Source organism: Heterodontus francisci, chromosome 23 (assembly GCF_036365525.1).
Source record: "Heterodontus francisci isolate sHetFra1 chromosome 23, sHetFra1.hap1, whole genome shotgun sequence".
NCBI lineage: Eukaryota > Metazoa > Chordata > Chondrichthyes > Heterodontiformes > Heterodontidae > Heterodontus > Heterodontus francisci.
Window position 1 is genome coordinate 20,158,286 of NC_090393.1, and position 22,495 is coordinate 20,180,780.

The following is a 22,495-nucleotide window of genomic DNA, read 5'->3' on the forward strand; positions in this document are numbered from 1 at the left end:
GGAAATTTAGAAAGTTAAAGAGAAAGGACAAGGCAATAGTGCAGGGTAGCTCTATGGGTAATGCTAACCAGAACGTGACTGGAAGGGATGGAGCACATAAACATAAGGGTGTACCAGCACATAGGGTCAGAGTAGGGAAAATTGGTAAAATGATAGAATTGATGGCACAAATTGAAATAAATGGGTATGATCTGATAGCCACAAGGTGACCAAGGCTGGGAACTGAATATTCAAGGGTATTTGACATTTCAAAAGGATGGGAAAAAAGGAAAATGAGGTGGGATAGCTCTGTTCATAAAGGATGAGATTAGTACAGTCGTGACAAATGATCTTGGCTTGGAAGATCAAGATATATAATCAATTTGGATGGAGATAAGAAATAGCAACGGAAAGGAATCACTGGTGGGAGTAGTTTATAGGCCCCCTAAAAGTGTAGGACAGCGTATAAATCAGTAAATGATGGGGGCTTGTAAGAAAGGTACTGCGATAATTATGGACAATTTTAATTTTCATATAGATTGGAAAAATCAAATTGGCAAAGGTAGCTTTGAGGACAAGTTCATAGAGTGTATTTGGAACAGTTTCTTAGAAAAATATGTTGTGGAACCGACCAGGGAACAGGCTATTTTAGACCTGGTAATGTATAATGAAACAGGATTAATTAATAATCTCACAGTAAAGGATCCTCTTGGCAAGAGTGATTACAACATGTTAGAACTTCACATTCAGTTTGAGGGTGAGAAACGTGGATCTGAAACTCGTGTCTTAAATGTAAAGGGAATTACAAAGGTAGAGTAAAAGCTTTGTTATCCGTCATGTGGCGGACTGGAGAGGTGCTAGATAATCAAAAATTCCAGCTAATCAAGAGTTGTACCCCACAAAGGCACAGCAGCTCAAGCTGCCCCCGCTAGAGCACCTCCCCCTGGCCTCCTTATTGACCCCCACCCCCCTCGCCGGGGCCCAGCCGATTGTCCCCAACAAGGCCCGAAACCCCATTTACCTTTTTCAGGGCTGGCATCCAGACTGCTCCTCACACTGGGTGCAGTCCCAGCAGTGGCCACTACTCCTAGTGGCGCTGCTGGGACTGAAGAGCTGCCGGCCCACTGATTAATTGGCAGCTCTAGGAGGTGGGATTTCCTGCCACCGAGGGGCAGAAGTCCCACCCGAGGCCAATTAAGGGCCTGGGCTACGTAAAATTGCAGCATGGCTTCCAGGCCCGGCGGAGGCAGGCACTCCCCCAATTTTTAAGGCGGTGGGCGGGGCCTCCACCTCCACCTAAAATTCCGGCCACAGTTTCAGAATAATGAGTCTCCCATTTAAGACAGAAATGAGGAGTAGTTTCTTCTCTGAGGGTCATTACTCTTTGGAATTCTCTACCCCAGAGAGCAGTGGTGGCTGGGTCATTGAATATATTCAAGGCTGTTAGGCAAATTTTTGATCTACAAGGGAGTCAAGGGTTATGGGGGGCAGGTACAAAAGTGGAGTTGAGGCCACGATCAGATCAGCGATGATCTTATTTAATGGTGGAGCAGGCTTAAGGGGCCTGTTTCTTATGTTGTTGTGCATATCTTAAAGGACGAGAGAGAAGTGGAGAGGATTAGGAAAGGAATTCCAGGCCGAGGGCTTGGAGGCACTCTTTCCGATGGTGGGGCCAAGGAAGCCAGGGATGCGCAATAGGCCAGAATTAAAGGAACACAAAATTATCAGACGGCTTAGGGCACGAGGAAGTTACAGAGATAGGAAGAGGCAAGGCTATGGAGGAATTTGAACATGAGGATGAGAATTGGAAAATCACCAGTGTAGGTCAATGAGGCCAGGGGTGATGGGTGAACAAAACTTGATGCAGATTAGGATATGGGCAGTAGAGTTTTGTATGAACTAAAGTTCATGGAGGGTGGAAGATGGTGGCATACTGAGGGGGTAATAAAAGAATCTTTTTAATTCTGTTACAGTTTTAAAAACAATTGTTGGATTGACTGTGCCAAAAATTCAGTTGTTGTTGACATGCAGAGTAAATATTGGTATTAGTGTGCTGAGAAGGAACTTCACACTTGGTTGATATAATCAGGATATCGACATAAACAAGTCTGAAATAAATGGGTAAGAGTATATATGCCAAATACTTTATATTGCTGCAGCATAAACTCTTAAAGCTTTAAATGATGTTGATATTTTCTTCACTAAAGGATTAACAGTTCTTCCCTACTGATGGTTTAATGTTGTGTACTGAGCCATACAGATAAGGAAGGTGTAGGATGTTTTGGCTGTTCTGAGTTGGCTAATCTCAGCTGGGGCAGAGGCAAGGGTGCTTGCGTTTGTGTTAAGAACTGCAAGCAACGGAGACTAAAATAGTCAGGGTTCCCCCTCAAAATCGTTACCTAGTAATCCTTGTTCAAAATAATTTATTTGAGGAAGGATCTCATTCCATTGTAGGAAAAACTACTAATGGCCACCATCTTGGGTCACAAATGAAGAATAGCCATTTGGACAAAGGGCTGCAAGTAGAGGCACTGTTCAACAGAATCCTGACCCATGACAAATGGAATTAAATGAAGAAAAGAAAGATTTTTCATTAAAATGTTTGCTATAACATTTCTGTTAATGATCATTAAGTTTTGCTAAGATCTAAAAACATGTCGGCAGCTTTCATGTATTTTTAATCAGTTGAAGATACAACCACCTTATTATGGTCTACTCGAACTATAACAGTACAGGACAACATATTCAGAATACAAAGTTGACCAACAATCTGGTAAGAGAAACCGTAAATAGTCTTTGCCATGTTAGAAGGTGTTAAAGTTCAGCTGCACTGCTCCCCTCTTGTTGCAGAAATCAGCTTCTGATTCAGTATACAGTACTATAGACTGGTAAATATTGTGCTTCCAGACTCCTGTTCACATTTCGAAGATGCCACATGGAGCTTCTTTCCTTAGTTTTCCTGATGTTGAATTGAAATAAATTCTTTCTTATCCTAGCCTTGAGGTTGGCACAAAGATGGTCAAAGAATCAAGGGTGCTTGAATTATCAGGAGGCCTTGAAGTTAAAGGCTGTTGTGACCATTACAGACAGTGGCAGTATTGTACTTGAAGATGAGTTGAGAACAGGTTACTTTGCAGAATGTGGCATGATTCATTCACAACCTCCCTTGTAAAATGCCCAAATGCTGCTTTGGAAGTTACAGGTATGTGTGTCTCAGTCTGCAAATGTGGGTGCTAGGATACCAGCAGTGTGAACTGGTGCAGCGTAACCTGTCTTGCATCCCTCTGCTGGTCCTCCTATAAGGCTTTTAATTTTTGCACCATGAGCTCTTTCCAGGCTGCAGCAGGTGACATCAGCTCACAATAGGTGGCTCATCACCACCTTCTCAAGGGCAATTAGGGATGGGCAGCAAATGCTGGCCTTGCCAGTGATGCTCACATCCCATGAACGAATAAAAGTATGCTTCAAGCAAGTCAGCGATGTCTACTTAGCAAAGGCCAGTGATTTTTTAATGTTCCGCATGGATGCCAATAGTCAGCAGGAAAGACTGTAGGCTTTATGCCATTGCAGTCTTCCCCCCGGTTCAGGCTGTGATTGATTGGTTGCACCCATGTAGCCATCAGAGCTTCTCCCAATGAGACAACAACCTTCATGAACAGGAAAGGCCACCATTCCATTAATGTTCAGCTGGGGAGTGATACTGTCAGCTGGGCTATGCCCAGCTTTTTGACAACTGTCATAATGCCTATATCCTATGCCAATTCACTACCCCTCCCCTCACAGATTTATGACCCAAATCGGCATGCCAGTGGCTGGCTGCTTGGCGATCGGAGCTATTGGACACAAAATTTGATGGCATAGCTCCATATTTTCGGCGTTATGGGTGCCATTTTGGATCTAAAATAGCGTCAGTGGTGCATGCGTACATTTCTCGTGCTGGCTGCGCCAGATGCCATTTTCGTAAGGGAGTTATTGTGGGCACAGGGAGCATGCACCAGAAGTATGCAGAGTAAATCGATCATAATGTCAGTGGGCGTGTAATGTTCATTTGACGCCAGTGGTGCCATATTCAACCTGAACGCTGCAACTAACACCTTCTCCTAGCCTCACACAGCTGAACATGCGTTCAACAACAGAAAGGATCCCCACACCAGTGCTATTTAAAAGGATCATCAAATACTTTCAGGCTAGTTGCTGATTGAGTTCTACTGGCTATTGGTGAGTTTGAGAATGAGCAGAGGCAACACACCTCCTACAATTCTCCTACTCAACTTCAGTGGCTGGCACTGCGTCAAATGTCTCCGCTTCAACAAGGAGGTGTTCACCAAAATCTGACACCTGTTGCAGCCCAAACTCAAGCCTCAGAGTAGGACAGGGAGCAGCATTGCTAGTGGCCCCAAAGGTGACATGACCTTTATGCTTCAGACTTCTTCCAGACTAGAGTAGGTGATATTTACAAAATCTCCAGTTCACCGTCCACTGTTGACGAGGCTATGTTTGCAAAGAGTGTGGAATACATTTCATTCTTTCTTGCCACAGAGAACAGGTGGAGCAAGCATGCGGCTTCACCAGAATTGCAGGCCTCCCCATGGTGCAGTGTGCCTTTGACTGCACATGTCACTTTGTGGGTGCCACGTATAAATTCTGAGGTGTACCATAATTGGAAGGGATTACACTCCCTCAATGCCAACTGGTACGTGACCACACTCTGCATCATGCAGATAAATGCCCGGTATCCTGGCAGCAGTCATGATGCTTCAGTCTGCTGTACTATTTGCATCACAACGAACCACAGGGTGACTGTTGGCGGTCAAGAGCTTTCCGCTGACTACCTGGCTCATGAGTTTGGTGCACAATCCACGCACACATGGGCAGCATTCAGATAATGAAAGCCATGCTGCCACACAAAATGTGATCAAGCAGACCATCGGGTACTTGAGCAACACTTCATCTACATGGAGCATTCTGGAGGAGCCCTGCTGTACTCACCAGAAAGTGTGCCACAATTCTTCATGGTTTGTTATATGCTGCATAACCTCGCTGTCCTGAGGGCACTGCCCTTGCCACTGGGTATATGGCAAGCAGCTGAGGAGGAGGAGGATGAAGAGTAGGACAAGGAGAGGAAAGGGAGGAGGCAACTAACCCACCCCCTTTCTGGCTGGCCTGTCTGTGATTGACTCATCCAACTGAGTTTCAGTGAATGCAGCCCTAATTCCCCACTCACCAAGTCCCAAACCTTACATTCCCTCTCACTGAACATCACAATGATCTACTGCCACAATGCTGAAAAAAACCCTCCACAAAACAAACATTCCAAACCAACTTTATCAAACAAACCATCCAATATTCCATACAAGTCAACTAATCCCCCTTGTGCAATTCCTTAGTGCCTGACTTCTATTTGCCTTTGTCTGTCATAGGGCTCCCAGGCAGTGCTACCCCAGTGGCTGCAGAATGGCCGGTGGTAGGCTGCTGACTTTCAGTGGGGGAGACTGCAGATGGCCTTGGAGAATGATCTCAAAAAACTCTGGGTTTGCAAGGCCCGACTTTGGACTGCACCACCTCGGCATCGGCAGCAGCAGTTTGACTAACAGGCAACAGCAAGGGTACTGACAGAGTGGCAGTGGTGGGAAGACAAATGCTGTCATCTGCAGAAAGGACATCAGCTTCGTGCTTCTCAGTGCCACTGCCGCCTCCCCAGGGCGGCGCCTCAGCAATCCTAGCAAACGTGTTGGAGGACAGGTTGCTGGACTGCTCTGAGATCCTGCAAACCCTTTTGAACACTGGTATCCGCAACTATGATAACAGAAGTCTGAGCTTATGTGGCAGCAACCCGAGCTTGCATGATTTCAGTCTGAGCTTTCACTGTTGTACTCTGGTGTTAGGTGGCTTCTGCTTGTGCTGCAATGGAAACTGAGTCATCAAGCATCAAATGCTGCATCATGATTGGGTCAACAAGAGTTTTCATGGAGTTGGCCACCACTTCCATGCTGGAAAAGATGGGCTTCAAGCTCTGTGTAATGCCTTGTGCCAGACTTCTATATTCTCCTTGACAGCAAAGGCAGGCTTTCTGACAGGCCTGCTAATACATGACGCAGTTCACTGTGCACACCCATCAGCCTTTTTCAGTAGTCTGCACCATCCAAGTCCTCATCTGAGCCTTCTGCAACAGAACATGTTTGTGACCTCACCCTTCAGCAAACTGACACATGTGATACCCTTGTCCCCTGGCCTGGCTGTGGGCCATCTGTGGTGTCTCAACATTTGCTGATCCTGCCTCTTATCTACCAAGTAAAGTGCACACAGTGTAAGTATCTAACCTGGTGGCTGTGAGTTGAGATCGAGTGACAGTGTTTCTTCATCATCAGTGTCTCGTGGCTCTTCCACCTCTTTCTATTCCACCACTGCCTGACCAAGTTGCAGTTCTTGGGTATCTGAAAGGAGCAAAGGACAAGAATAAGGTTGTGGTTAGGGGAGGGTTGGAAAGCAAGAGGTGCACGCTTACACCATCTGCAGCTTGTAAATCAGAAGAGATTGTGGGAGGGGGAAGTGGGATATGAGAAGGACAATTAGGTATAAGCATGCTATCATCTTTGATGGTTTTAGCCCTGCCACTAGCTGCAGCCTCCTTTGGGATAAGGACAAGCAGCTGTGCCTGTCCCCCGTCAGTCAGTTGCAGCTGCCTCTGGTTATGTGTCACTTTGCCCTGCAGGAGAGAGGGAAGTGTGTCACTGAGTGTAGTGCAATCTGTGAGGATGATGTGGGTGTGAGGCTTACAGCAGTGCTAAGTGTGTGAGGATGAGGTGAAGCTATGAATAGGATATGAGTCATGATTGATAGAGATTGTTGGTAGGTGAGTGCAGTGAATATGATGAATTGAGCAGTATGTGAGGCTAGTAGTTCAGTTGTAAGTATATAGCATTTGAAGATGAATTTACTGACCTTGACTACTTGTATGAGGTCATTCAACTGCATCCAGGTCCTCTGGGCTACACTGCTTGCATGGACCACAATGGCTCTCTGGTCCCACTGCCTTTGCAATATCTGTCTGGAGCATCTCCTTGTCACCTGTAGATAGAGGACATTTCTCCTCATTTCTGTCTCCTGCACCAAGGCCTCCAGTGCTCTGTCTGTAAATCTTGGACCATCTGTTCTGCCCTGTTTTGCCATTAATCACTCTTCTTCCTGCTAGGAATGTTTTCTCCAGCTACTTGCAGCACCTGCTGCAGCCAGAATGCACCTCCTCTTTAAGAGGAGCAGGCTGGATTTAGGTGGTGCCAGCCTTGTGCGAAGTTGGGCCACTTGCTGAGGTGTACAGCCACTCAACTGCGCATTTAGCAGTGGGCTTCAGGCAGTGTAAATTAGCAGGTAGCAAAAAGTTTCCATGCTACCTGGATCAGAAGGCACAGGTTTTCGAGGGCTGTCCAATTTTGCCCCCCTCCATTTTATCCCAGGCTCATGATACCCACTGAACAGCAACACAACTAAAGCCATGATAGAGCAGATCATTGGACTGCTCAAACAACAATTTTGTACCTAGACCGATCTGGGGGCTTTCCATGTTAAAACCCAGAGTGAATCTCCTGGACTGTTACCTGCTACATCCTGCACAACTTTCTTGTTCAATGGCGACAACACATGGAGCCTGCACAGCACAAAGACCTTCCACAATCTGGTGAGGAAGACCCCGGTGACTGCAATGATAGACTGGAAGCTCAAGAACTACAGCAGCTGCAGCCTGCAGGGAGAGCCATAAAACAAAATAGTACAGAAGGAGGCCATTCAGCCCATCATGTCCGTGCCAGCTGAAAAAAACTAGCTGCCCAATTTAATCCCACCTTCCAGCACCTGGTCCATAGCCTTGCAGGTTACAGCACTTCAGATACATGTCCAGGTACCTTTTAAAAGAATTGAGGGTTTCTGCCTCCACCGCCGTTCCTGGCAGCAAATTCTAGACACCCACTACCCTCTGGGTGAAAATGTTTTTCCTCATGTCCCCTCTAATCCTTCCACCAATCACCTTAAATCTGTGTCCCCTGGTAAACTGACAGGTCCTTTCTGTCCACCCTATCTAGGCCCCTTATAAAGTTGTACACCTCAATGAAGTTACTCCTCAGTTCCAGGGAAAACAACCCTAGCCTATCCAATCTTTTCTCATAGCTGCAACTTTCAAGCCCTGGCAACATTCTTGTAAATCTCCTCTGTACTCTCTCCAGAGCAATTATGTCCTTTCTGTAATATGGTGACCAGAACTGTACACAATACTCCAGCTGTGGCTTAACCAGTGTTTTATACAGTTCCAGCATCACATCCCTGCTTTTGTGTTCTATACCTCGGCCAATAAAGGAAAGCATTCCATATGCCTTCTTCACCACTCTATCTACTTGTCCTGCCACCTTCAGGGACCTGTGGACATGCACTCCTAGGTCTGTCACTTCAACTACCCCCCTCAATATCCTCCCGTTTACTGTGTATTCCCTCACTTTATTTGCCCTCCCCACTTCTCTGGATTGAATTCCATTTGCCACTTTCCCACCCACTCAACCAAACCATTGATATCATTCTGGAGTCAACAGCTTTCCTCTTCACTATCAACTACAAGGCCAATTTTTGTGTCATCAGCAAATTTCCCAATCATGCCTCCCACGTTTAAGTCCAAATCATTAACATAGATCACAAACAACAAGGGATCCAACACTGAGCCCTGTGGAACTTCACTGGAAACAGCATTCCATTTGTAAAAACATTTGTTGACTACTACCCTTTGTTTCCTGTCCCTGAGCCAATTCTGGATCCAACCTGCCACTTTTCCCTGTATTCCATGGGCTTTCATTTTACTGACCTGTCTACTGACCTTGTCAAATTTTTTTTTAATATTCATTAGATGTAGGCATCACAGGCCAGGCCAGCATTTATTGCCCATCCCTAATTGCCCTTGAACTGAGTGGCTTGCTAGGCCATTTCGAGGGCATGTAAGAGTCAACCACATTGCTGTGGATCTGGAGTCACATGTAGGCCAGACCAGGTAAGCAGATTTCCTTCCCTAAAGGACATTAGTGAACCAGATGGGTTTTTACAACAATAGTTTCATGGCCATCATTAGACTAGCTTTAAATTCCAGATTTATTAATTAAATTCAAATTCCACCTTCTGCTGTCGTGGGATTCGAACCCATGTCCCCAGAGCAATACCTGGGTTTCTGGGTTACTAGGCCAGTGACAATACCAGTATGCCACTGCCTCCCCTTACTAATACCTTACTAAAATCCACGTCCACTGCACTATCCTCATCAATCCTCCCTGTCACTTCCTCAAAAAACTCAGTAAGACATGACCTTCCCTTAACAAATCCATGCTGACTATCCCTGATTAATCCGTGCCTTTCTAAGTGGCAGTTTATCCTGTCGCTCAGAATTGATTCTAACAATTTACCCACCACCGAGGTCAGACTCACTAGCCTATAATTATTTGGCCTATCCCTCGAATCCTTTTTAAACAATGGTACAACGTTTGCAGACCTCCATCATCTGGTACCTCACCTGTATCTAGTGAGGATTTGAAGATGATCCTCAGCGCATCAGCTATTTCCTTCCTGGATTCCTTTAACAACCCTTTGCCATCAGTTGATTGATTGATAGTTCAGCTGATCTATCCTTCCCCACACTGTTGCATTAACACTCCTCAACAACACCTCTTCCATCCTGCAGTAAAGAACTTCAGATCTCTGACCAAATTTCATATGCACAGCACCTGACATTGCAGGCTTAGTCGCTAATATTGCATCACATTGCAGACAAAGTTGCAGAAAGCTGTGATTTGTTTTAATGGCTGACAGAAAATCCATAACATATTTTTACCACCTATGGTGCTTTTCTTAAGCAATTTCTTGCCTATAGTACCACTCCTAGAAGGTGCTCCCTGAGTAGTTTCAGCATGGGTGACACATAGCTCCTGATTCTCAAAAGAGAGCCCTTGAGTTATCTCGGCCACCTCTCGGAGCTTAGGCCTGAGAGGGCTTGGCTGCAAACTATAACATTTCACCTGCTGCTGGGTTGGGCTGACACAGCTGCTTTCTGGAACCATGGTGGGCATTGGTTAACAGGTTCTGAGAGAGGCAATAGGTGCCACTCCTGTAGCGTCACTGACACACCGATGTGGCTGCAGCTCACCATTCCCACTGATTTGCGAGAGGGCAGTAGTAAATGACCTGTAATTTAAAAAAATTCTTTCTTAGGTTGTGAGCATCGCTGTCATGGCCAGCATTTGTTGTCCATCCCTAGTCGCCCTTGAAAAGTTGGTGGTGAGCCGCCTTCTTGAATTGTTGCTGTCCATCTGGTGTAGGTACACCCAGAATGCTGCTAGGAAGGGAGTTCCAGGTTTTTGACACAGCGACAGTGAAGGAAAGGTGATATAGTTCCAAGTCAGGATGCGTGGAGGGGAAATTGCAGATGCTGATGTTCCCCTGCGTCTGCTGCCCTTGTTGTCCTTGGTGGTAGAGGTCGTAGGTTTGGAAGTTACTGCCGAAGGAGCCTTGGCGAGTTGCTGCAGTGCATCATGTATACGGTACACATTGCTGCCACTGTGCATCAGTGGGGGAGGGAGTGAATCTTGAAGGTGCTGGATGGGCTGCCTATCAAGCGGGCTGCTTTGTCCTGGATGCTGTTGAGCTTCTTGAGTGTTGTTGGAGCTACACGTGGAGAATATTCTATCACATTCCTGACTTACGCCTTGTAGATGGTGGATAAGTTTTGGGGAGTCAGCAAGTGAGTTTCTAGCCACAGAATTCTCAGCCTACTGACCTGCTCTTGTAGCCACTACATTTATATGACTCGTCGGTTAAGTTTCTGGAGAATGGGAACCCCTAGGATGTTGATGTTGGATTCAGTGATGACAAAGCTGTTGAATGTCAAGGGGACATGGTTAGATTCTCTCTTGTTGGAGATGGCCATTGCTTGACACTTGTGTGGTGTGAATGTTACTTGCCACTAATTGGCAATGAATTGCCTTGCTGCATGTGGACACGCACAGCTTCAGTTATCTGAGGAGTTGCGAATGGTACTGAACACTGTGAACAGCAAACATCCCCACTTCTGACCTTATGATGGAAAAGAGGTCTTTGATGAAACAGCTGAAGATGGTTGGGCCTAGGACACTACCCTGAGGAACTCCTGTAGCGATGTCCTGGGGCTTAGATGTTTGCTTTGTGCTAGATATGATTCCAACCAGTAGAGTTTTCCCCCAATTCCCATTGACTTCAATTTTCCTGGGACTCCTTGATGCCACACTCGGTCAAATGCTGCTTTGATGTCAAGAGCAGTCACTCTCACTTCACTTGAATTCAGCTGTTTTGTCCATGTTTGGACTAAGGCTGTAATGAGGGCTGGAGCTGAGAGGCCCTGGCGAAACCCAAACTGAGCATCGGTGAGCTGGTTTTGTAAGTGCTGCTTGATAGCACTGTTGATGACACCTTCCATCACTTTGCTGATAATTGAGAGTAGGTTGATGGGGCAGTAATTTGCCTGATTGGATTTCTCCTGCTTTTTGTGGATAGGGTATACCTGGGTAATTTTCCACATAATCAGATCACTGCCAGTGTTGTAGCTGTACTGGAACAGCTTGACTAGGGGCAAAACTATTTCTAGAGTACATGCCTTCAGTATTACTGCCAGAATGTTTTCAGGGCCCATAGCCTTTGCTGTATCCAGTGCCTTCAGCCGTTTCTTCATATCATGTGGAGTGAATCGAATTGGCTGAAGGTTGGCATCAGTGACGCTGGGGACCTCAGGAGGAGGCACTTCTGGCTGAAGATGGTTGCAAATGCTTCAGCCTTGTCTTTTGCACTGATGTGCTGGGCTGTGCCATCATTGAGGATGGGGATGTTTGTGGAGCCTCCTTCTCCTGTTAGTTATTTAATTGTCCACCACCATAAAGGCCTGCTCAGGTCAGCAAAAAAAACCCAACCGGAGCCCGACAGAACCACATCCGACCCGAGCCCGACCCGCCTGAGTCCTTCCATTTTTTCCCGCGCCCGACCCGACCTGACTATCAGTTAACTTACCTTCCATTTTTCACTTTGTTGCTGATCTGCACAAGCTTAAAATAACTGTAACAAAACCACCTATCTAGTCCAAAAATTAAATTAACATTGGAGCCACTTACCTGTGATAGAGCGTGTCCGACTTGGCCCAACCCGAGCCTGAATGCCAGACCCAGAAGTGCAACCTGACACGACCCGAACCCGACACATGTTGTCGGGTCCCGTCGGGTTCGGGTTGGGTAGCAGGCCTTCACACCACCATTCACGACTGGATGTGGCAGGACTGCAGAGCTTTGATCTTTGAAAGGTAGGGGACCCAAGAATAGAGTTCCTTGATTGACAAGGAAGATGGAAATGATGATCAAAGAAAAAGAAGGGTGTATGATTCTTGTTAGCCGAACTCAAGTGAGAACCAGGCCATAAGTTGTGTTCAGGGATACTTCCTTGATCAGTATGTTCTTGGCCCAACTAGAAAGGAGGCATTGCTGGATCTGGTGCAAGGAAATGAGATGGACCAAATGGACCAACTGTCTGTGGGGGAGCACATGGGTAAGAGTGATCATCGTATCATGAGGTTTAGACTCGTATTGCAGAAGAGCAAGGAACGACTAGATGGGAAGAGGGCTAATTTCAATGTAATGAGAAGGGATCTAGCCAGGTTAAAATGGAACCAAAGATTGACTGGCAAAACTGTCATGGAACAATGGGTTATCTTTAACGAAGAGATGCTTTAGGTACTGGCTAGATACATTCCAACAAGGGTGAAAGGTAGGGGAGCCAAAAACAGGGCTCCTTGGATGACAAGGGAGATAGCAATTATGTTGAAACAAAAAAAGAGCGTGTATGACGCATGCAGGTGAATTCTTCAAGTGAGAACCAGGCCAAAAACAATAACTTGAGAGGGGAGGTGAAGAGAAAAAAAGACTGGCAAATTGAGAATGTGAGAATAGAACGGCAGTCAACATAAAAGGAAACCCAATAATCATCTGCTGGGATGTAAATTGTCAGCGAGTAGTGAGAGGTGGAGTGGGGCCTATTAGGGACAAAGAGGATAATATATGCTTAGAGGCACAGGGAAAGGATAGAATACTTAATGAGTACTTTGTATCAGTGTTTCCTAAGGAAGAGGAGTCTGACAAAATATCGGTAGAAGCAGAGAGAATAGAGACAATGGATGGGTAAAAATTGAGTGGGAAGAGGTACTGGAAAGGCTGGATATGCTTAGGATAGATAGGTCACCTGGTCCAGGTGGCTTGCATCCCAGGTTGCTGAAGGAAGTGGGGTTGGAGATAGTGGAAGGGCTTGCCATAATCTTCCAATCTTTCCTAAATATGGAGGGAGGTGCCAGAGGATTGGAGGGTGGCAAATGTGACACCCTTATTCAAGAAAGGGTGTAATGACAGTCCTAGCAACTACAGGCCAGTTAGTTTAAAATCAGTGGTGGGTAAGGTATTGGAAACAATAATCAGGGAAAAATCAACAGGCACTTGGAGAGGTTTGAGTTAATTAAGGATAGCTAGCATGGATTTGTAAAGGGCTTGACTAATTGAATTTTTTTAATGAAGTGCCAGAGAAGTTGATGAAGGGAATAGAGTTGTCTATATGGATTTTAAGAAAGTATTTGATAAAGTACCACCGAAAAGGCTGGTTAACAAAATTGAGGCTCATGGAAGAGGAGAGTCAGTGTCCAATTGGATAAAAATTGGCTTAAGGACAGAATGCAGCGAGTCATGGTAAATGGTTGTTTTTTAGACTGGAGGATAGTAAGCAGTATTCCACTGTTGGGACCACTGCTTTTTTGCTCTATATAAATGACCTGGATCTTGGAATACAGAGTAGTATTTGAAAATTTGCCAATGATACCAAACTAGGAGGTGTGGCTAACAGTAAGGATGATATGAACCGCCTGCAGCTGGACATAGCAGAGTGGGCAGACAATTAGCAGATGGAATTTAATACAAGCAAGTGTGAGGTGATGCATTTTTGGCAGAAGGCATAGGATGAGGCAATATACATTTAATGGCATGGTTCTAATGAGTGTGCAGAAACAGAGGGTCCTGGGGGTGCATGTGCATCAATCTTTGAAGGTGGCAGAGCATATTGAGAGAGTGGTTAGCAAAGCATATGGGATCTTAGGCTTCATAAATAGAGGCAGATTAGAAAATCAGGAGAGTTATGATGAACCTTTATAAAGCTCTGGTTAGGCCCCAACTTGAGTGTTGCGTCCAGTTCTAGTCACCACACTTCAGGAAGATTATGAGGGTTTTTGAGAGGGTGCAGAGGAGTTTTACTGGAATGGTTCCACGTATGGGGGAATTTTAGTTATAAGTCAGGTTGGAAAAGCTGGGTTGTTCTCCCTGTAGCAAAGGAAATTGAGGGAAGATTTGATGGAGGTGTACAAGATTATGACAGGTATAGATAAGTGAGAAAAGGAAAAACTGTTCCCATTAACTGATGGTATAAGGACTAGGGATACAAATTGAAGTTTTGGGCAAAAGATGCAGGGGGACTATGAGGAAGAACTTCTATACTCAGAGACTGGTAATGACCTGGAACTCACGGCCCATGACGGTGGTGGAAGTGGAGACTGTCAATGATTTCAAAAGGAAATTGGATGGGCACTTGAAGGACGTAATCTTGCAGGGCTAAGGGGATTGAGTGAGTGACTGGAATGCTTCGCGCAGAGCCGGCATGGACTCGATGGGCTGAATGGCCTCCTTCTGTGCCATAAAGGACTCTGTGACTCTATGCCTGTGTGGTTTCAGCTCAACATTCCTTCAGACTAGGCAAATTGCCATTCCCTAGTTTCAAACTTGGTTCTTTTCCTACCTTGTCAGCCACATCTGGGTCAACCCCTCCAATCAGCCAAACCTAGTTCTGCCAGTGGCATGGAGGGCTTGCTGCCCAGTCATATATGAACAGCAACAAGGCAAAAAAGCTAAAGTCCAGAAGAAAGCAGAGCATGAAGAGATAAAGAATTGGAGAGATAACAGCAACCTAGTGAGTTGTTTCGTACCTCAGCTGATCCGGACAGGTATATAACACTCACTCGTTGTCAAGTGAAAGCCTGTTTTTAACTAATAATCATAGCTGAATAAGTTAGTAGTTGCATTTTCTGAAGTTTAATATCGACACTTAAATCATTTTCTATTGATAAGACTGAAAATATATGAATGGCTATTTAGAAATATTGGAGGAGAAATTCAACTCGCCACCATCTATTTTGTGCCTAAAATCTGGCAGCCATGCGTGGAAATCTGGGAAGGCACCTTATTGTTGCCTAAGGCACATCAGATTTCCATATTCAGGTGGGCATGTAGAAATGTGGGTAGCTTGCCTGCCTGAAACAGATGGAAGGCTGCCTTTCTGTACAAATCGAAATCCTACGCAGATTGGTTTTAGGACGCAATGTAAGATTTAATTGGAAATGGGCAGAGCTTACTTCCTGCACACTCTGCTTCATTGTACCAGGCTTGAGTGGCCTAACCAACGGTTTTTGAAGGGACCACTGGGGGACATTCAAAACTTTCTAAAACATACACTTCTGTGAAACCGGAAGGAGCAGGAGTGCTCCATTTTGGCTTCACAAAACCATTGCGGCTGCTAGTAGCTCGGGCTTGATGTTTCCACTTGGCTTTGCATCCTCCTCCTTATCCCAGGATCTAACCTGGGCTTGGCATTGGAACTGGTCAGAATTTGTCAAGCCACAGCCACCAAGCTATCCTTGGATCGCTGTTTGGTGCCTGCAGCTTATCGCTTCTATTCAGATGAGGCCCAATGTTGAATTTGGTTCATGCCTCAAGCTGGCACAGATCGACATGCCAAGCAATTACTCTGCTGACTTGCTGCCCAATTTGGCACAAGTCCAATCCCTGTTCCATTGAATGGATTTTGTACGTTCATTTTTATCCTTTTTCTTTCTTCCCCTGCTTTGTGCTCTATTGTATTTAACCTTTAAATTGGGATCTGTAGGCTGTTGTACTGGTTTCCTGCCAATGAAATAGGGCAATACACTTTCAAAAGCATTTCCTGAAGCACTGGGCTGGATTTAAGCTTCAAAAATGGTGGTCCGCCCGTGCTGACCGCATGTCACGGAGCTGCTGCGATATTCCATTTTATTTAAATATTGAAAGATATAGTTTATTAATCTTTACCCCTTCCCCCCATTCCCTACACCAATTGGAGGAGTTTGACCCCACTTCCCTCCATCCCCCACACTGAGATACTTACCTGCTCCCCCCTCCCCACCAGTGTCTCGCATCGGATACCCGGATGGGTATCTGAAGGTGCGGGAGTGCCAGCCACCGGCACCAATATGGCACCGGAACAGACGGCGGGAGCAGGTAAGTACTTAATTCATTGATTTAAATAAATTTCCCTATGCTAATTTGGCTCCTGCTGCCAGGTGGCCCGCCGGCAATATCAGGCAGGGCCTTCCCCGTCAAGCCCGTGGCTGGCCTCTGCCAGAGGCATTTTCTGCCCCGCCCCCCCCCCCCATCACAACCCCCGATGTCTGGGGGTGGGGCTGTAAAATCCAGCCCTCTGTTTCACTGGTAACCTGTGGTTATGTTGTTGAGGCAGTATCACAGTCATGTGTACTTGCTGAAAATGGGATTGGCATTCTACTAATTACTGTGCACAGTATTTTTTAAAAAGTTAAACTTTATTTTTTCTGAACTACAGAAATGGCCTCCGATACGGTAGTCGTTCTCGATCCACTGAAGAAGGTTGATTGTGGTTCAGTGAAACCTCTTCAAGCATCGCGACAGAGGGCAGAATCCTCTTGTTTGGATCGTTGCTCGTCTATCACTGACTCTGACTGGGAGTCTGAAAGTGGCAAGGATTCCAACAAGGGACTGACAGTTGAAAGTTCCGGGGGCACTTTAGAAACCCACTGGACAATTGGAACACAGCACAATGAAACATTGCAGCAAGAGAGTTCTTCCAGCATCGAGGAAGAAGATGGCGGAATAAAAAAAACAGACTTTTTTAGGAAAAATAGGTGTGCCTCAATCAATGACAATGGGAATACAGGGTATCTTGCACCTAAAATGGAGACGACAGATAATATTTTCCAGTCAGAGATAAGCTTCAGGAATAGGAAGTTGGCATCTGTCCAGAATTGGATGAATTCTGACATCAATGACAACATACTTGCACCAACTACAGGAAGAACCAGTGACAGGGGAAAAGGGGACTCTTGTTTCAGGGAATTTGACAAAAAGGTAAGATTTCCAGGAGAAGTTGCAAAATAGGAGTCACTTCTTTATTGAAGTACTAACTGGAAGTTAAAAGTTTGGAAAAAATGTTTTAAAAAAAAAATTGTGAACAGTGTGCTCTTATGTAGCCTATTCTTCAATAAAATATCCGAATGATAGGGAAGGAAAAAGCAACACTGGTTAGGAAAAGACTTGGAGGAGTTGGGTTTTGAAAGTGGAGATATGGAGCAAGACAGAAGGATTTAGAGAGAGTATGAAAGTGGGTTGGCTGAAGGCTGTGCAACTAATAATGGAACTGGGGCAAATGCACAGCTGCCAAAGAAAGAAGTGCAGAGGATGCAAGATGGAACATACAGATGAAAATGGTTGGAGATGTATGGTGGTACAAAACCATGGATGGGTTTATAACAAAGACAAGGATTTTAAAAATCAATGCATTAGTGGATGGGCAGTCAGTGGAGGTTCATCAGTGGTAGGCATGATAAGTGGCTGGTATTTATTACAGGATAAGGTGCAAGTAACAGAGCTTTGGGCATGCTTAATTTATATATGGTGAAGCTTGGGAGGCTGATGAGGAGCACATGGAAGTCAGGCCTGGAGGTGACAAAGGTGTGGATAGGAGGTTCAGTAGCCAGTGGGCATGAATTAGGGATAGCGTTGAATGATGTTGTGTAGAAAGTAATATACAAATAGAAAATAAAACCCAATTTAAAGGATTTTGTTTTGGTTCATTTAGGGATAGTATAACAAAATATTTAGAAGCTCGGAATAGTTGCAGATGTCAAAAGTGGGCTTGATGATACCTGTGAATGTCTTCCATGATAACTCAGTTGGTAAATTTGTTGCCAGTGTGCAATTGAGGCACACAACTCAGAAAGGTTTTAGGCTTTATGCCCAGTATACAGCCAGTATTGTGATCGGAGAGCTACACAAAGCTGCAGTGCAGCCACTCCTGATTATTATACACTGATTCTTCCTGGCAAGTGTGCATTTGTATGCACTGACCAAGCATAGCTGTTACATTCCCCATGGTGGAATAGTCTGCTGACACTCACTGACAACATGCAGGAAAGAAGAATGGCCACTTGTAAAAGTTACATGAGGAGAGTCAGTGCCTGTGAAATTATACCACTGCATGAGTCAGAGCCCTCCTAAAATGAGAGTAGAAAATTGGAGGGAATCACTCTGGCCATTGTTGCAGACTGTATTGTTATGTCTGAGGCGGGAGGAGTGCCCTGTTCATTCTAGTTCCACTTCTCCACAGGTCACAACATATTTTTAAATTTTCCCGCTTACCGATACGGACAATCATATACACTATTTTTCCCAGAATAAAACACGCTAACCAGGTTTCTTTAATGAACAACAAAATTATCAGTTTATTATAGAACAAGTCTTAACCAGCAATAAAGTAAAGCATAAACACACAGATTGAAATTTTAAAGTTCCCTTTTTACCTTAGCCCCTCACACACACACACATACACCAATTAACCGGAAAAATAAAAGGGATTTTTGTTTAGAGCTCTGTTACAGACAAAAAAAACTTGGGCTGAATACTTGCTCATTCTTGAAGAAAACAGCAGATGAGATATGTTGTGTTCCACCGAGTCTGGCCTCCAAGTACACATAGAAGGGTCACTGGGCTCTTGTAGCACTATTCTTTTCAGGCGGCGTTGAGAATTAATTTAGCAGGCTTTTATTCAAAGACAGGAGACGAGATGAGTTGACACAGTGGACTTCTCAGGGTCTTCTAGAGAGGTGCTGGAAAGCTGAGCTGGGTTGTGGTCTTCTCTGCTTCCTTGGGAATTACCGTCACTCCTTGGCAGATCTCTTCCTTTTTCTGCACGCTTTTTAAAGAGATGGAACAGGTTGGGTTGAGGTGGGGCTCTATCCTTCAGTTTTTTTTAAACTCCAACTCCTTTTAAACAGTTCATTCCTAACTCCAAACAATTCAAAAGTGAAGTTGGAAACAGAAAGTCCACCTTCTGACCTGTCACTCCTCTTCACACATCTTCACCAGTTACCAGGGTTTCCGTTCTATTTTTAACTTGAGTCATGTGACAACCAGTAAATGTTATTGTCAAACAAATCCTTTCAGTGTTCTCTCGATGACCCTCTTGAAAAACAAGCTGGTCCAACATTTCTTCAGGTTGACTATAAATTTTCAACAAAATATTTTTAACAAAAACGGAAGTACTTTCATAACAGTATATATAAGCAGTTTGGAACTAGGATATAAACAAACCTGTCTAGTTTACATATGGCACTAGGTCAGATAATTTCGAACAATAGAGATCAGGTAAAGCAAATACAAAGAAATTAAGGTAGGTTGAAGGATGGGCTGTTGAATGGCAAATAGCATTCAGTGTGGAAAAGCACATGGTAATGAAAACTAGGGAAGGGAAATAAACAATGGAAATATAGACAATGGACTAAATTGGACACACATAGGAACGAAATTTGGGGACAGAGCTAGTTAGCTCACTAAAGCAATAGTGCAGTGTGTGGTAGCTGTTAGGGAAACTAATTGGATCTTGGAAGTACAGCCAAAAGGATAGAGCACAAAACCCAGGAGATGAAATATGTCTCTACTGGGCAGTGGTAGGGCTATATCCAGAGTACTCAGTACAATTTTGGTTTCTGTACGACAGCAGAGATATTAAGGCTGTGCTGCTGTTACCTACACAGATTCAGTGGTGTCAGTCGGTCCCTTAAATTGATCTAGTTGCCTGACTTTTTACAGGTTAACTTCCACTGTCCTGCTGGAGCAGTAGGAGGAACTAGGAGGGTAACTAGGAAACTCCCTTCTAATCTGGCTGGGTTTCTGTCCCTTAAACACATGTCGTTCTTTAATCTTTCTGAAGGCAGATTGAGTTAACACAAAACAAGGCATTGTTTTGTTTGGTTCATAAACTGCTTTATTCCACAGTAGGTAAATCATGCAAAATATGATGAAATTCACTTGGCATAATCAGTTCAACTTCTGTTTGCATACCATTACAAAATTAAAGAATATAGAAAGAATAGAATATACAAACCCACTTTGCAAGACTTTTACTTAATGTACAAATGTAATCTCTCATTGAATGGTACAGAGGTTCCACAGTTGCAGCCTGCTGCTGATTTACAATCCTTTCACAGCCTCTCTGCTGCCTTCCTCACTTCTGATGTGTGAATTGATTCTTAGAAAGCATCCCCTCAAAGACTCACAAAGATCCAAGATAATTGTCACCACCAAGGTGCTAGATGTCTCCTTTAGTGACTAAACATTACTGAAGAATTGGCCATTGTTTGAGTTCTGTGCATAACAACTACCCATCTAACTGCCTTTGGATGACCATCCGAGCATTTATATGTCTGGGAAAACTGTACCCTTTCAGACTGGCTTGTACCCAAAACGCATATTAAAATTTCTTATGTCCAAGTCATTTTCATGATAAAATGGCTGAAGAATCTCAAATCATGACAATGATGTATTTGATTTTCTTTGTTATCTCACAGACCATTTACGAAGATCGAACGCCAAGGAACACAGCAACTCAGTCTGAGCAGAAAGAGTTAACAGGTGAGACAGTTTTTTTTGTTCTTTAAATAACCTTGCCATTCCCAAATTGGTTATATACATCATAGGTTCCAGGTTCTCAAATTTGAACCATGTACTTGCAGCAAAAGTAAAAACATTCAAAAGAAATTTGACTGAGTCGCTTGGGGCTTCTGGTGGTGGCTTGATGTACTGGGTTGAAACATAAATCAGCCTCATTTGGGTCTATGTGTTTAACAGTTGAGCCATCAGGAGCTCAGAAATTGAATTTTTTTGCAGGCATAAAATTATAACAATGTAGAATAAGATAACCTACTTCGGCCATTAAGCTGTTAAGGTACATTTACAGGCTTTCTTCCAATGCTTTTAACATTTAGTACAGAATGGTTTGGGAGTTAAATGTATATTCAAGCATTGTAGTGCTTTTACAGTGATTGTACTATTACAAATGTAGGTATGGGTTGCCTGTACGAATGCCATTCTTGGGTGAGTATTAAGTGGTCTGGTGCACATATGTGTGCTCATGCTGATGACCTAATGTGCTACACTTTTCTGCCTTCTACTTCTGAAGACATTACCTTTTGCTGTGATATAGCCCAACAACAGCAATACCCTTCTGCTATAATAAAAGCAAAATACTGCAGATGCTGGAAATCTGAAATAAAAACAAGAAATGCTGGAAATACTCAGCAAGTCTGGCAGCACCTGTGCAAGAGAGAAGCAGAGTTAACATTTCAGGTCAGAGACGCTTCTTCAGAACTGACAAATATTAGAAATGTAAAAGGTTTTAAGCAAGTAAAGTGGGGGTGGGGCAAGAGATAACAGAGATGAAGATGTTGATAGGACAGGGTCGCAGTTCTGGGAGGGAGTGGAAGGGTAAGGGTAGAGGTGCGGGAAATGGGCCGGACACGGTTGAGGGCCCTGTCAGCCACAGTGTGGGGGAATTCTCGGTTGAGGAAAAAGGAAGACAGATCGGAAGCACTGTCATGGAAGGTAGCATCGTCAGAGGAGATGCACTGGAGACGGAGAAACTGGGAGAATGGAATGGACTGCTTACAGCAGGCAGGGTGTGAATAAGTGTAGACGAGGTAGCTGTTGGAGTCGGTGGGCTGATAATGAATATTCACAGACAGCCTATCCCCAGAGATGGAGACAGAGAAGTCAAGGAAGGGAAGTGAAGTGTCGGAGATGGACCATGTGAAGGTGAGAGAAGGGTGGAAATTAGAAGCAAAGTTGATAAAGTTTTCTAGTTCCGGCTGGGAGCAGGAAACGGCACAGATACAGTCATCAATGTACTGGAAAAAGAGTTGGGGGAAGGGGGCCCGAGTAGGACTGGAACAAGGAATGTTCGACATATCCCAGAAAAAGACAGGCATAACTGGGACCCATGCGGGTACCCATTGCAGCAACTTTTACTTGGAGAAAGTGAGTGGAGTTGAAGGAGAAGTTGTTCTATGTGAGAACATGTTCAGCCAGGCGGAGGAGGGTGGTGGTGGATGGGGACTGGTTGGGCCTCTGTTCAAGGAAGAAGCGGAGAGCCCTCAAACCATCTTGGTGGGGGATGGAGGTGTAGAGAGATTGGGCGTCCATAGTGAAGAGGAGGCGGTTAGGGCCAGGAAACAGGAAATTGTCAAAATGACGTAGGGCGTCAGAAGAGTCACGGATGTAGGTGGGAAGAGTCAGATAGGAAGAAATAAGTTCAGTGGGGCAGGAACAGG

The 22,495-nt window shown here is 44.7% G+C and overlaps 1 protein-coding gene across 7 annotated transcripts in view; it reads left to right on the forward strand.

Moving 5' to 3' along the window:
• Nucleotides 1-22,495, forward strand: part of smtnb (smoothelin b) — a 553,824-nt gene that overhangs the window by 318,505 nt on the left and 212,824 nt on the right. For all 7 annotated transcript variants that reach the window (XM_068054824.1, XM_068054826.1, XM_068054827.1 and 4 more), the window contains 2 exons: nucleotides 16,699-17,240; nucleotides 20,738-20,801. In XM_068054824.1, coding sequence (XP_067910925.1) covers nucleotides 16,699-17,240; nucleotides 20,738-20,801 — 606 coding nt within the window. The remainder of the gene's footprint in view (nucleotides 1-16,698; nucleotides 17,241-20,737; nucleotides 20,802-22,495) is intronic.